Source organism: Mustelus asterias, chromosome 1, assembly GCF_964213995.1.
Source record: "Mustelus asterias chromosome 1, sMusAst1.hap1.1, whole genome shotgun sequence".
Lineage (NCBI taxonomy): Eukaryota > Metazoa > Chordata > Chondrichthyes > Carcharhiniformes > Triakidae > Mustelus > Mustelus asterias.
The window spans coordinates 67,916,122-67,929,705 of NC_135801.1; the positions used below are offsets into that span (position 1 = coordinate 67,916,122).

A 13,584-nucleotide genomic window follows, 5' to 3' on the forward strand; every position below is an offset into this window, starting at 1 on the left:
TTAATCTCTACTAAACAATATTAGACCAGAATACCTTTTCTCGAGGGCATCCTCTTGACAAAAAAGCCAGGCAAAGTATGAATACTTTCACGGTAGCACAGTGGTTAGCACTGCTGCTTCACAGCTCCAGGGTCCCGGGTTCGATTCCCGGCTCGGGTCACTGTCTGTGTGGAGTTTGCACATTCTCCTCGTGTCTGCGTGGGTTTCCTCCGGGTGCTCCGGTTTCCTCCCACAGTCCAAAGATGTGCAGGTTAGGTTGATTGGCCAGGTTAAAAAAAATTGCCCCTTAGAGTTCTGGGATGTGTAGGTTAGAGGGATTAGTGGGTAAAATATGTGGGGGTAGGGCCTGGGTGGGATTGTGGTCGGTGCAGACTCGATGGGCCGAATGGCCTCCTTCTGCACTGTAGGGTTTCTATGATTTCTATGAATAGTGTTTGTGCTTATAAGTTATGACTGATCCCATGACCAATTTGGTTTTATTTTTCAGGTTGTTCTGCACCAGATAATGGTGGCTGTAGCCAGATCTGTGTATCACATAATCCGGCATCATGGGAATGCGAGTGTCTTCCTGGATATCAACTACAACTTGATGGACAACATTGCAGTGCCTCAGGTCAATGTTGACAATTTTAATAAACCATGTCTTCTTGATTTTGGACAAAGCGCCATAAACATTAATGGGGAAGTAAAGACTTTGGGGAAGTTCATTCAATTTGAAGCACTCTCCCAATAACTCTGTAATAAAATCAGTTTTTAGAAATGGAGTAAGTTTTCAAATTTGCAATCAGAACATGGAGCTTTGCCCATTGGGAGCACACATCAGTTTAAAGTTTTATTTATTAGCCACAAGTCGGCTTATATTAACACTGCAATGAAGCTACTGTGAAAATCCCCTAGTCACCACACTCCGGTGCCTCGGATACACTGAGGGAGAATTTAGCATGGCCAATCCACCTAACTAGCACATCTTTTGGACTGTGGGAGGAAACTGGAGCACCCGGCGGAAACCCAAGAGTGGATTTCAGTGGCATAAAATTATGACTGGGGCACACTCAAAGTTCAATATGTTCTGCCAACAGACAAAAACTCCAAGTGATGAATAGATTTGTAAAAATGACTTTTATGCTTATTTTTGAAAAGTCTAATTTCCTTTCCCCAATTTCTTTTTGAGAAACTGTCTCCTTACATCTTTCTCCACCGTAACTTTGTCTCTAATAGTAAGTGTGAGGAGTTCATGGCCTAACACTTAGGTTGAGATTATCTATTCAGTTTCCTTTAATCCTTCCTCCATCATCCCTCTGTCTACCTAAGCTAAACCTCCCCCAAGGCTCGCCCTGCCCTTTCTCTTGTCTCTCTCCCATGTCTTCTCTGAGCTCATTATGTTAATGTGACCTGACTCCTGCTTCCTTGGCTCCACTCCGACGGAATTCCCTTGTCATTCCCCACCACCTTCAACATCCCCCTCCGCACCCACCCACCTTCCCACCACATCCCCCGTCCCACACCTACATCCTTCATGCTATCTACAATTATAAATTGTTCATTCTCTTTGGGTGCTCTCTGCCCCTCCTTCAAAGTTCCATCTTCACCCCTCCTCAAATAAGTCGACTTTCAACTCTTCTTCCTTTGTAAACTACCACTGAATCTTGAATCTCTGTTTCTTCAGCAAAATCCTTAAAAGTGCTATTACCCTCTCCAAATTCCTATCTATCTTTTCCACAATCCCTCCATTCAAGGTTCCCTCCTACTCTAGAATCAAACTTACAAAGTAAACTTTTTGTGACTGTAGAAAAAATGGAGTTTTTAAAGAGGGAAGTTATCAATGAATTAATTTTTTTAAAGTTTTTTTTTCACACATACCACTGCCCCTATGTGGTTCATTGCTTCTTTCAAGTGTATAGTGGGTGAATGGGTATGACATGCAATAGCATGGCATGCGGGGCATGAGGAGCCATAGGGCTTGGTTGGGGAGGAGCTTATCTTGGTATGGCGGGCATGAGGAGGACCGCTTGTACTTGCCTTTCTTTCAAAGGGTTCCCATAAACAGACTACGGTTCACAATGCCTCTGAGGTGCATTGAACTCTGGCACTTTGAGAAACTGGACTGAATCCATGAAATTTGAGGAGGACTGGGACGTGCCTATTCCTGTGATGCAGCCAGCCAGGTGGGGAATGCAAGGTGCAGGCTCACAACCTGAAGCAACCAATACCCTTAAAGGGCACTCCCAATAATCGAAAACCCTGGAATGGGATTGGGAATCCTGAAATTGGAACCTGCTATCATTTTTAAAGGGCTCCTGAATCATAACAATTCATTGGAAATTGAGTCCATATTCTGGTAGCCAATGACAATGGCAGCATTTTACAGCCTGGCTTGTCCTTAACTGTAAAATCCTGCCCGGGGTCAACGGACTTTCCCATTGCCCGCCCCTCGCCTGCTCTATTTCCCATGGCGGGCAGGGCGGTAAAATTCCAGCCATTGATTTTGAACTGAAATGGAAAATAATGCAATTTGTATTTAACAGGTCCCAGACCATTTTTGTTATTTGCAAATAGCCAGGATATACGGCGCATAAACTTTGATGGAACAGATTATCATATTGTGCTAGAAAGACAGATGGGAAGAGTCTTAGCACTTGATTATGACCCTGTGCAAAGTAAGGTAAGTAGGATTTTAAAACTTCGCACTGTTGACCCCTGAAAGAAGGACTTAATTCATATATACTTAGAATTAAGACTTCCTTTCAGGTTTCTATTAATACGTTAATTTTTAATTGATACTCCAACCACAGGAGTTTGGAAATTACTAGTGGCGAAGTTAATGACAATACCTTCCACTATTCAGGTGGCATTTCTCTGTTTATTACTTTTGCAGAGGGATTAGATCATCTAAAATTGGGTATTAACCAGATATACCTTTTAACGTCTGGGATTCCTCATTGACTCGAGGCTTCTATTAGGGCAGCTGCCCCCTCCCCTAGCAGTGCTGATAAGCAATGGTGAGCTACTTGTTCTGAGTGGCCAGCAGGGGCCCTCAATACTGGGGGAGACCTAGCAGTAGCCACCTAAGTGTCTGATGGACATTTCATTCCATTGGGCTCCCTTCCCTCACGGAACTGACAGCTTTTCCTCACCAACCAATTGATTAAATTAAATTAAAACTCATTAAATCCCACCCACTGAAACGTCTCAATCCCACAAGAAACATTGGCTTCGATATTAATTCCTTCCCTCCACTGCCCTGATAAGCAAGAGAGAGTCGAGGATGGAGGGAGTCTAGAATTAGATATGGAGAGCGTATCCGCAATACATTGCATACATGCCCGCCACTTTTTCTTACACTGGGAGGCATTCAAGGGTCCCACCAGAGAGTGATGGAGCATTTATTTAACATGTTTATATCCCTTGGGATATGGAAATGCACAGTAAGAAGTCTCACAACGTCAGGTTAAAGTCCAACAGGTTTATTTGGTAGCACAAGCCACAAGCTTTCAGAACACTGCCCCTTCATCAGGTGAGTGGGAAGCACAGTTAGAAGTCTCACAACACCTGGTTAAAGTCCAACAGGTTTATTTGGCACAAGCCACAAGCTTTCGGAGCACTGCCCCTTCATCAGGTGAGCCCAGTCCAACGCCGGCATCTCCACATATGGAAATGTACCATTGAAAAGGAGGAATGAGTTTCTGGCTCCACAAGGTAAATGCTTATGGCGGATCAGGAGGAGCAGAAGGCTTCCAAGGGACCCTCAGAGAGAGGAGCTATTAGCCTCCTGCCCACACTCTGATTGCCAGGAAGCCCACTGCAGCTCTCCTGATTGTCAGTTAACTGAGGTAGACTTACCCTTGGAGTGTCTCATGCTCGCATTGTGTGTGCTCCAAAAAAAGGATGTCGTGTTCTCCAGCCACTTCATACAGCTTGAAACAAATAGAGCTTTTGAAACCATTCACGCTGGTGAATGGTTTACTATTGATGATGGTTTGGTCATGCGTTTGCAAGGCTATTGTGTGTTTTCACCCAGGCACTATGCTCTTTAATACTTAAAGGACCGATCTGGTTCCTCTTTAACAGCTTTTTAATTCATTTTTTGTGGTTTTGTTTTGTAGATTTATTTTGCTCATACAGGCTTGAAGTGGATCGAAAGAGCTAATCTGGATGGTTCTGAGCGTGAGGAGGTTATTAGCTATGGGATGGATTTGCCTGAAGGAATAGCTGTGGATTGGATTAACCGGAAATTATACTGGACTGACAGAGGGTATGTCCGGAGTTACAGAGATAATTCTTGATGTTTAGCTTAAATGTTATGTCAGATGTAAGCGCGTGTTTAGCTGAACATCTGTTAGTGCTCCTTCAGTCATCCATCAGCAAATAGGATTTGGAAATATTTAGAAAGTTCAGGGGTAAATTAAGTTCAATCTAAAGACAAGAGGTGACTGCACTCCAATTCTCACTGACTGACAGGAAAACAGTATTCATTTTCCTAACATATTTGGGGAAATTGGTAATTTATCATATTCCCGATGATTTATATGCATAGATCTCTCAAATTAAACAATAGCTGGGATTTTCCTCCCCTCAAGGGATGTAGTGGGCCAACCACTGATGTTTGACAGGTCAGGAAGGTCTCGGTGGTGGGCAGAGCTGGAAAGTCTCGACCAATGGAAGATTTCAACATGGTTCTATAGAACATAGAATCCTTAGAGTGCAGAATGAAGCCAATCGACTCATCAGGCGAGACTTCCGGCTGCAATCACCCCAAAGCCGGAAAATCCCGCCCATGGTCAATGGATCTTTACATAATCTACCCCCCACCATCTGCTATCATTCCCGTGGCAGGCAGGATGGGAAAATTCCCCCCATCAAGTCTGCACTGACTCTCCGAAAGAGCATTGCACCTAGGCCCTCCCCTTCACCTTATCCCTGTAACCCTATGCATTTACCATGGCTAATCTACCTAATCTACACATCTTTGGACACTAAGGGGTAATTTAACTCGACCAATTAACATATCCTGCACATCTTTGGAGTGTGGGGGGAAACCGGATCACCCAGAGGAAACCCACACAGACACAGGGAAAATTTGCAAACTCCACACAGACAGTCACCCAAGGCTGGAATCGAACCTGTCTCTGGAGGAAGCAATGCTAACCACTGTGCCACCGTGCATCCCTGTAGCTCATGTGTATGTAATATTATTTCTACTAGTGTCATTCCTTCATGTATTGCCACTGAAAATAAGTGACTGATGGCTATAGGCCTCTGTCACATTTCTTACAACGTAATTCAACCAATTCCAGTTGTGATGTTAGCTAAAATGTCTCAATACCACTATTAGGATTTCTATGTTTTTGAATTAAATCTTAAAGTGATGAACTCCCATCTATATCTGCTCTTTTAAGTTCTTCTTGCCATCTTACATATGTGTATCATTCCTGTGCGGAGCTGATGACTCTAACAAACCTAGCTGCGGAGATGCACAGAGGCCCGGGCACCCAGTGGAGAGCCTGCTAAAGGGCCTCCCCTGATGTCTCCTGGCCTGTTGTGCTGCTAGAGCAACACAGCGGGCTGGGAGAATCGCCCCCATTATCGATCTTATCTTGTATGCTGGAGGTTGACAAGAAATAGCAAACTGCAACATACAGTATAATAGCTGGTAATGTGAGACATGGTGGCACAGTGGTTAGCACTGTTGCCTCACAGTGCCATGGACCTGGTTTCAATTCCGGCCTTGGGTGACTGTGTTTGCAAATTCTCCATGTCTGCGTGGGTTTCCTCCGGGTGCTCCGGTTTCCTCCCACACTCCAAAGATGTGCTGGTTAGGTCGATTGGCCATGATAAATTGCTCCTTAGTGTCCCAAGATGTGTAGTTTAAGGGGATTAGCAGGGTAAATGTGTGGGGTATGGGGATAGGGTGGGAGGTGGGCCTAAGCAAGATGCTCTGTTGGAGAGTTGGTGCAGACTCGATGGGCCGAATGGCCCTCTTCTGATTCTACATGATATATGGGGGGTGATTCTCCCAAAAAAAACCAAAGTGTCGACTTCACATAACTGGAGTAAAGCACGCTTTTTTTTTAGCAGGTTTTCAAAATGAATCTCCCACACTCAGTGCACACAATGTGGATTACATGAAAAATCTAAGGGCGGTGCCGATTCCCGCTGAAGAGGCTGAAATCAGCACACTGAGCGGGTCACCGTGCATGCACACATCTCTGGGAGATCACTAAACAAGTCCTCTCAGCATTGAAATCACTGGCCTCAACCCCCCCCCCCCCCCCCCCCAGATATTGCTGGCCTCATTGCTGGTCTCCCATTCCCCCCACAGACATTACTGGCCTCTCACCCCCTCTTCCCTCCCCCACAAGTACATATCTGGCCTCCCAGCTTCCCCATCCCACACTGGCCCCGGACATCGCTGGTCTCCCCATTCCCCCCCCCCCCCCCACCTTCATACATACAGTGCTTTGCTGCCATGCACACCCCATGCCTGCGAGCATTTCCCTCTCGTTGAGTGAGAGCCTTGAGCCCTGCAACCCCTCCCCCCCCCGGACTTCCTGAGGGCCAGCCACTCGCTGCTACCGGAGTGGCCGAGCTACCTCCTCCAACTCCTGAGCCACCTCCTCCTCCTCAGTTGGATGCTGGCAACACAACACAATCTGGGGTGCCATGCGTCACCTGATTAGGTTGCTTGTCATTGGCATTGTAAACACGGCAGGTGGAAGAGCTTACAGGCATGGCCGTTGCGTTCCATTGAGCCATTGCCATGGGTGCTAATACAGCATTCCCTCCCAGGCATGTACTGCAGATCAGAGACACGGGGCAGGGACAGCATCCTGATTATCACAATACTGGTTTCCATTCACTGCAAAGTATATGCAGTTTGAGTGTCTGTGTTAACATGAGCGCCTCTGCTTGGAGCACCAGCTGCCTGAACTGCTGAGCCCTCAAGCAGCACATGGTGCACTTTCCCCACTCACCCACCCAAAACCCCAGCATTCAGTCCAGTCCCTCACCACAGCCAGAGCAATGGAACATCCCAGTGGCTGCAGACAGCAGCCTGACCAGCACTCAGTAAACCACCCCATCCCACAGAGACTACATGTAATATTCCTGGGCCTGGGGGCAGCACCTGAAGCTCTCCAGGAACTTCCGCACAGCAAGCAGAAATTTTCCTGGCCCTGCCTTCAACATCCCCAGCACTCATAAAACTTACCTCCTCACTCCTGTTCAATACTGCTTCACCAGGTCCCGACTGTTAAACAGCGGTTGTAAACCCCACCAGAGTGATGTCACGCTTGAGTGGGAGGCGACGCAAGCAGGGATGAAGATTCTAGTCACGGACCCGCTAATGACATGCTAAGATATATTAATGAATGCAAATTGCTGTTACGCTGATTTTCAGCGTGGATCCGTCGATATGAAAAAAACTTAGGCTGGGAGACGCTGGAGGCCTGGACACCCAGCACGAATTGTGCGAATCGGCCGCCGCTGACGTCTCCCACCCCGCTGAGCTACTTTATCAGCACAGCAGGATGGGAGAATCACCCCCATGATATCTGCCTGCACAGTCATCAATGCCCCTTTCTACCATAACTGTATGCATCTTTCTTTGTTGGCAAAGTCATCCTATTAGATATTTTACTATTAGAAATAGTGTCAAAGTTAAAACTTTATAACTGGAATCAAATGTTGAATCACTACAGTAGCCTAATCAATATCCCCCATTTGTTGCAGGTTATCACACATTGAGAAGAGTGAACTGAATGGATTGCACAGAGAAGTAATCCTGACTGAAGGTGTCAACAAGCCAAGAGGAATTGTTGTTCATCCATTGGCAAAGTAAGAATGTGAAAATATATTGCATAATAACACTGCTTAAAATTCGAATGCATCAAAGGTCTTTAGAAAATTGTGGAATTTTAAATAATCTGATTGAAACTTGCCAAATTTCGAGGACTAAAAGTACTTAAAAGAGTTTTATTCACAGCACCTTCTGAAGACGTTTTGCCCATGCTCCATTATTTCCATTGTAAAGCAGTTAGTCCAATCAAGCTGTGGTAAAGTGTACTGAAGCATCATGAAGCTTCATCCACAACAATGACGAATGAAAAGTTGATCCTCTACTTGGTGAAGCTCCCAATCTCAGGCCTGTCCTTGTAGAAATACACTGACTGGGTATTACACTGGACAAGAAATTGTGGAGCAGCAAATCTTCAAATGTTCACACATCCTCCTGCTTTCGGTAGCATCGGTGGAGGCCCAGGAACAGGTCTGCAATAGGACACTGAGACATTTCTTAGTCCAATAAATGTGTTATAAATGGGTAATGTTGTAATATTGGACAAAGAAATTTGATCCAAATGTGCAGCTACTATCATTCAGGGCAATTTAAACCCATTGAGTTTTAAGAGGTACGCTGGTCAACATTTGGCGACAACTGGAAACAAAATAGAGGCAAAAGCAGGGAGCTGAGATAAAAATGACTAAGCAAACCAACCACTGGTACATATAAACAGATAAAGCTTCTCATTAGTTTAGCCTGAGCACAGATCAATGAATCTCACATATATCCAGATTAATTCTCATCTGAAAACGCACAAAGCGAGAGCGATAGTTTCATCAACTCCAGAAAAGTTCTATGGTAACCAATATTAATCTCATGCATTGGACTAGATTTTCTGTCCTGTTGCCATGCAATTTTGGGGCATTAGTCAGGCAGTCAGAAGAGAAATGTGGTAGGGACTCTTTCAATTGGCTGTGGTCACAACATTTCTTATGCTGAGTTGCTGATGTTAACCAGATTGTGGGAAGGGGGTGGCATGGTGGCACAATGGTGGGCGGCACGATGGCACAGTAGTTAGCACTGCTGCCTCACAGCTTCAGGGACCCGGGTTCAATTCTGGCCCTGGGTGACTGTCTGTGTGGAGTCTGCACGTTCTCCCCGTGTCTGCGTGGGTTTCCTCTGGGTGCTCCAGTTTCCTCCCACACTCCAAAGATGTGTGGGTTAGGTTGATTGGCTATGCTAAATTGCCCCTTAGTGTCAGGGGGGTTAGCAGGGTAAGTGTGTGGGGTTATGGGGATAGGCCCTGGGTGGGATTGTGGTCGGTGCAGACTCAATGGGCTGAATCGCCTCCTTCTGCACTGTAGGGATTCTATCATTCTATGATTCTATGCGATGCCACTTATGTTAGAGAGGGGGTCAAATTGAAAACCAGTTGAGCCGCCCTCTTGCCATGGGAGTTACAGCAGCCAGTTTAACAGCACAAGCAGAGCTCTCCATACAGGAGGGCTGTCATTCATTCACCAGGAAGCAGTTTGAGATGCGAGGAGGCTCATGGGCAGATCATTTCTGTCCTTCCATACAAGATTAGTTTACTCTGTTTTCTTTGAACCGGCTGCCTAATTGAAGTATGTAAAATAGTAATGAGGCAATATTGTTTCCCACCAATGATTTATAACTTGAATCTTTGCTATTTTTACGCTAGTTCAAATAAAGTACTTTAATGTGTCACAATTTTATGGTAGGTTGTGTACGCAAATTATTCTCTAATTCCAATGTGCATTGTTAAAATGCCACAGAGCTCTGAAAGAAGTGCTGCATTCCTGTCACCTGAGTGTGGATAGCCAGTATATTAGTTGTTGCAGCTTTATAACTGCAGTACAATACACTACAGAAAAAAATCTATAAAAATATTTAAAAGATCTACGTTACTCAGACAATGGGTCCTTTTAATTTTTTTCCCTAAATGTTTATCACCGTGCAATGGGGAGACACCATTGACAGAAGGGTATTCCTGATACACAGAATTTACTAAGTTGTTATTTTGTCTGATGCGTTCTTCTGTGGCTGATGTATAGTTAGAATACATGTCAATGTCAATACATCTATGTCAATGATGGATGGGCATCATTAAAACACTCCAACTAAATAAAATTACTTATTCAACTGTTTGTTGTCTATTATGTCATTTAATGAAGGAGGCTGTTCTGGACAGACTGGGGAGATAAACCTAGAATAGAAAGTTCTTCCCTAGAAGGTGATAGTCGTTTGGTTATTGTCAGCACTGACCTGGTGTGGCCCAGTGGAATAACCATTGACTACCTAAGAGACAAGCTGTACTGGTGTGATGCCAAAAAATCTGTAATTGAGATGTCAGGTCTCGATGGATCCAACCGCCGGATACTTGCACAGAATGAAGTAGGTGAGGTTCTTTTTTTTAACCAAACAAATTATGCAGTAGTTTCTCATCCACAAAAGAAAGTGAACAGCTCTTGAAGAAATTACCTGCATTTTCTCCCCTTTCTGCAGGACGCCCATTTGATCTGGCAGTATTTGAAGATCATATTTGGTTTACAGACTGGAGCAAGCCTTCTCTTATGAGGGTGGATAAGTGGACAGGTCACAATAGAGTGCGACTCCGAGGCAGTATGCTTAGACCTTCATCCATGGCTGTAGTTCATCCAATAGCCAAACCAGGTAACTTCATTCAGCATTACCGGTCTGGTTGGCGTAAATGAGAATTAGTTTTAAAGTACAGTCCAGTCAATCCTTTTAGTTCCAGTAGTGAAGAATTTTTGAAATTAAAATTATTCTTGCTGTCATGGGCAACTTTAACCAAACCCACCTGACAGGAAACAGATGAGATCAGGTGCAACCTTGGTTTTCCACCTTGCCCAATTTTACTCTGAGGAATATTGAATGCCAGTGTAAAACTGGCATACCACATGATCCAGTAGTTTCCCATTGGTTGAGTTAGGTGACAGCTTGTTCCTGTGTAGAAACCTTAACACTGAAGGTGGCTATTTGACCCATTGTGCTTCTGCCTTGGTAAAAACAGTATGACTACTTTTCCAGAGTAACTTGTTGTTTGTGAAGCATTTAGAATTTCCTTGGAGTACGAAAGTTGCTAGGCTGGATTTTCGTGGAGAAGACAGGAAGGTCTAGTTGGAAAACTTCCCGACTGAGCAGACCTATTTCCTTTAAAATTGTCCCACTGTACCAGGGAGATGGCAGAAAGATGGAGACAGGCCCATCATCTCCAGAGGCAGACCTGAGATAGCAAAGAAGACTGGCGGCTAGCCAGGCTGGGAAGCTAAACCAACCACCTCCACTTATTGGGACATCCATTCAGTTATAATAATGAGTGTCAGGTCTTCACACCTTCACCCCAGGCACACTCCCCCACACATCCTCCATACCCCCCATGTCCTTCATGACTTTCTATGGTCCCACATATCCTCCATGACCCCTCCACATTCCATCAAATACATATGGTCCCACATAAACCCCATTCTCCTCCATGCCCCTGCATATCCCCCATGCCCTCATGTCCACTCATCTCCCTATGTCCTTTCATACATCCCACGCCATCTCATATCCCTTATTCCTCCTCCATGTTCCTCATGTAACCTCCATAGCTACTCGTCCAATAGTCACTTTGGGCAGACTTCAAGTTGACTTTGAAATGGAAATTAAAACAAATTAACTTCTAACAATCTAATCCTATTCAAACATACTATACTAAAAAATCTTCCTTCAAAAACAGCCATTCCAAAAAATTAAATCCCCTCATGTGGTCAATCTGTTGTAAACCAAACAAATGTCTATTTCACTAACCACATCAAAGATGGCTAATCCTTTAATAATCTCTTAAAACTATTAATCAAAATCTCCAACAATCCCCCTACTGAGCTAAGTGGATCTGGACATTTTGAAACTCAGGTTAACATTCATAATGGCCACAGCTATCATTATAAATCAATTCAACTTACATTTCATTGAGCCGATTGAAATGGCAAAAATGGGTGGCTAAGGATTATTTAAGATACAGCTGATGGTCTCTCAATCAAAAATGCCTAGGAGCAGTAAGAGGGCTTTTTTATGCTCTAACTAACAGTTGCTGATGGTTGTTTTTATTTATTTGTAAAATGGCATTTAAATCCTTTCAGGTTACTTCACTAGAACTTCCAATTAACGCATTAAAAACAGACCTAACCTTTAATAGATCATCTAACCAATGAAACTGAAAGAACAAGTGTATTTCAAAGCCTTCAATAAAATAATTGTCTTTTTTGCTTCAACACTCGGGACTTGCAATCCTCCAATGTTCTTGTCTCCTCTGAGGGGCCGTGAATCACATCTATTTACTGAAGGGGCCGTCTATTCAAGTTGTGGATGTACTTAAACCATCTCTGCAATGTAGCTAGTAAGGCTGGGAGTGCTGCATGCATGCTGATTGCCTGCACTCTTATCCCATGCCAGAAATGGAAATGGACAGCAGGAATCGCGGAATTGGGTCCCACCCGCCATTTCAAAGGATGCCATTTCCTGACTCAGTGAAAATCTGGATCATTATATAGGAAGGTTCCTTCATTCTTTTGTCGCACATCAAGCTGCTTATTCTAATCCTATTTTCCTGCTATTTTAATGTCCTCTTTATATCCAGAAAATGTGCACTATACTTAGGAAGATGTTTTAAAAGTATTTTGATTATTTTTGCTGACTGGTGGTGCAGAGTTGGTGATGAGATATTTCTGGATGGTGAGAGGATTTTTCAGCTGCCTTTTCTCTCTTCACTATTTGTTCTGAAGAGTGAACAGGTGACCAGTAACAGCATAGTGTTATTTTTATTTTGTTAATCATACAGATACATTGTGAATCCTTATTTAACTCAACTCCCTTTTTTGAACTGAAGCATTCTTTGCCACTCACTGTCATGATTATATATTGTTAAACACATTGCTATCAATAGCACTTACAGTCAGCAATATGATTATCAATCTAGAACAAACTAAGTTAAAGAACAAGTAATAAGAACAAATGCATACAGAAAGATGAACAGAGAAGGTCTCAGCAGGTCTGGCAGCATCTGTAAGGAGAGGAAACAGAGTTAACAGCTGGAACTCTACCACCTCCCCCCCCCCCCCCCCCCCAAGAATCGGAGCGGACGAGGATCCGACAAAAGAAATCTCCATTGACCTCGGGTGGGAATTTCCGGTCTCGCTCGAGCGAGGCAGTAAAATCCTGCCTAACGTTTCGAGTCCATCTGACTCTTCATCATAACTAAAGAGAGAGGCAAATGTATTGGATATTAAACTGTAAAATGTCAGATATACGTGTCAGAATTCGCCATGAGTGAACGTGTAGCACACATTGTGCGTTACACTTCGACATTTTGCTTTTCTCCAGGCTTTTTCATTAGAAGCTGCAGTCAGCCAGCTATCCAAACAGCACAGTGCCCTCCACAAGTCACCTGTGGGCCAGCATGAATAAGACTGTGACTGTCCTTAAACCATCAGATTGAAAAATTGTTAAATCAACACCACAAAGTCTAAACAAGGAAAGGTCATTCGGAATACTGAATTCATTATCAAATCATGCGCAGAATGCAAAATCACAAGAGAGAGTGAAAGATCAGCTTAACAGAGTGGGATAAAATGAATAAATAAATTAAAATAAATCTCCAGCATTGATTAAAATCCAGAGGAATGAGTCTCCACACTTGCAAAAAATTGGCAGCACGGTGGCACAGTATTTGGCACTGCTGCCTCACAGCACCAGGGACCTGGGTTCGATTCCCGGCTTGGGTC

The 13,584-nt window shown here is 44.0% G+C and overlaps 1 protein-coding gene across 1 annotated transcript in view; it reads left to right on the plus strand.

Annotated features, from left to right (window-relative positions):
* egf (epidermal growth factor) overlaps nucleotides 1-13,584 on the plus strand; it is a 105,281-nt gene that overhangs the window by 43,025 nt on the left and 48,672 nt on the right. Inside the window, exons 9-14 of the mRNA XM_078234800.1 lie at nucleotides 488-613; nucleotides 2,526-2,662; nucleotides 4,104-4,252; nucleotides 7,729-7,833; nucleotides 9,973-10,196; nucleotides 10,304-10,471. Coding sequence (XP_078090926.1) covers nucleotides 488-613; nucleotides 2,526-2,662; nucleotides 4,104-4,252; nucleotides 7,729-7,833; nucleotides 9,973-10,196; nucleotides 10,304-10,471 — 909 coding nt within the window. The remainder of the gene's footprint in view (nucleotides 1-487; nucleotides 614-2,525; nucleotides 2,663-4,103; nucleotides 4,253-7,728; nucleotides 7,834-9,972; nucleotides 10,197-10,303; nucleotides 10,472-13,584) is intronic.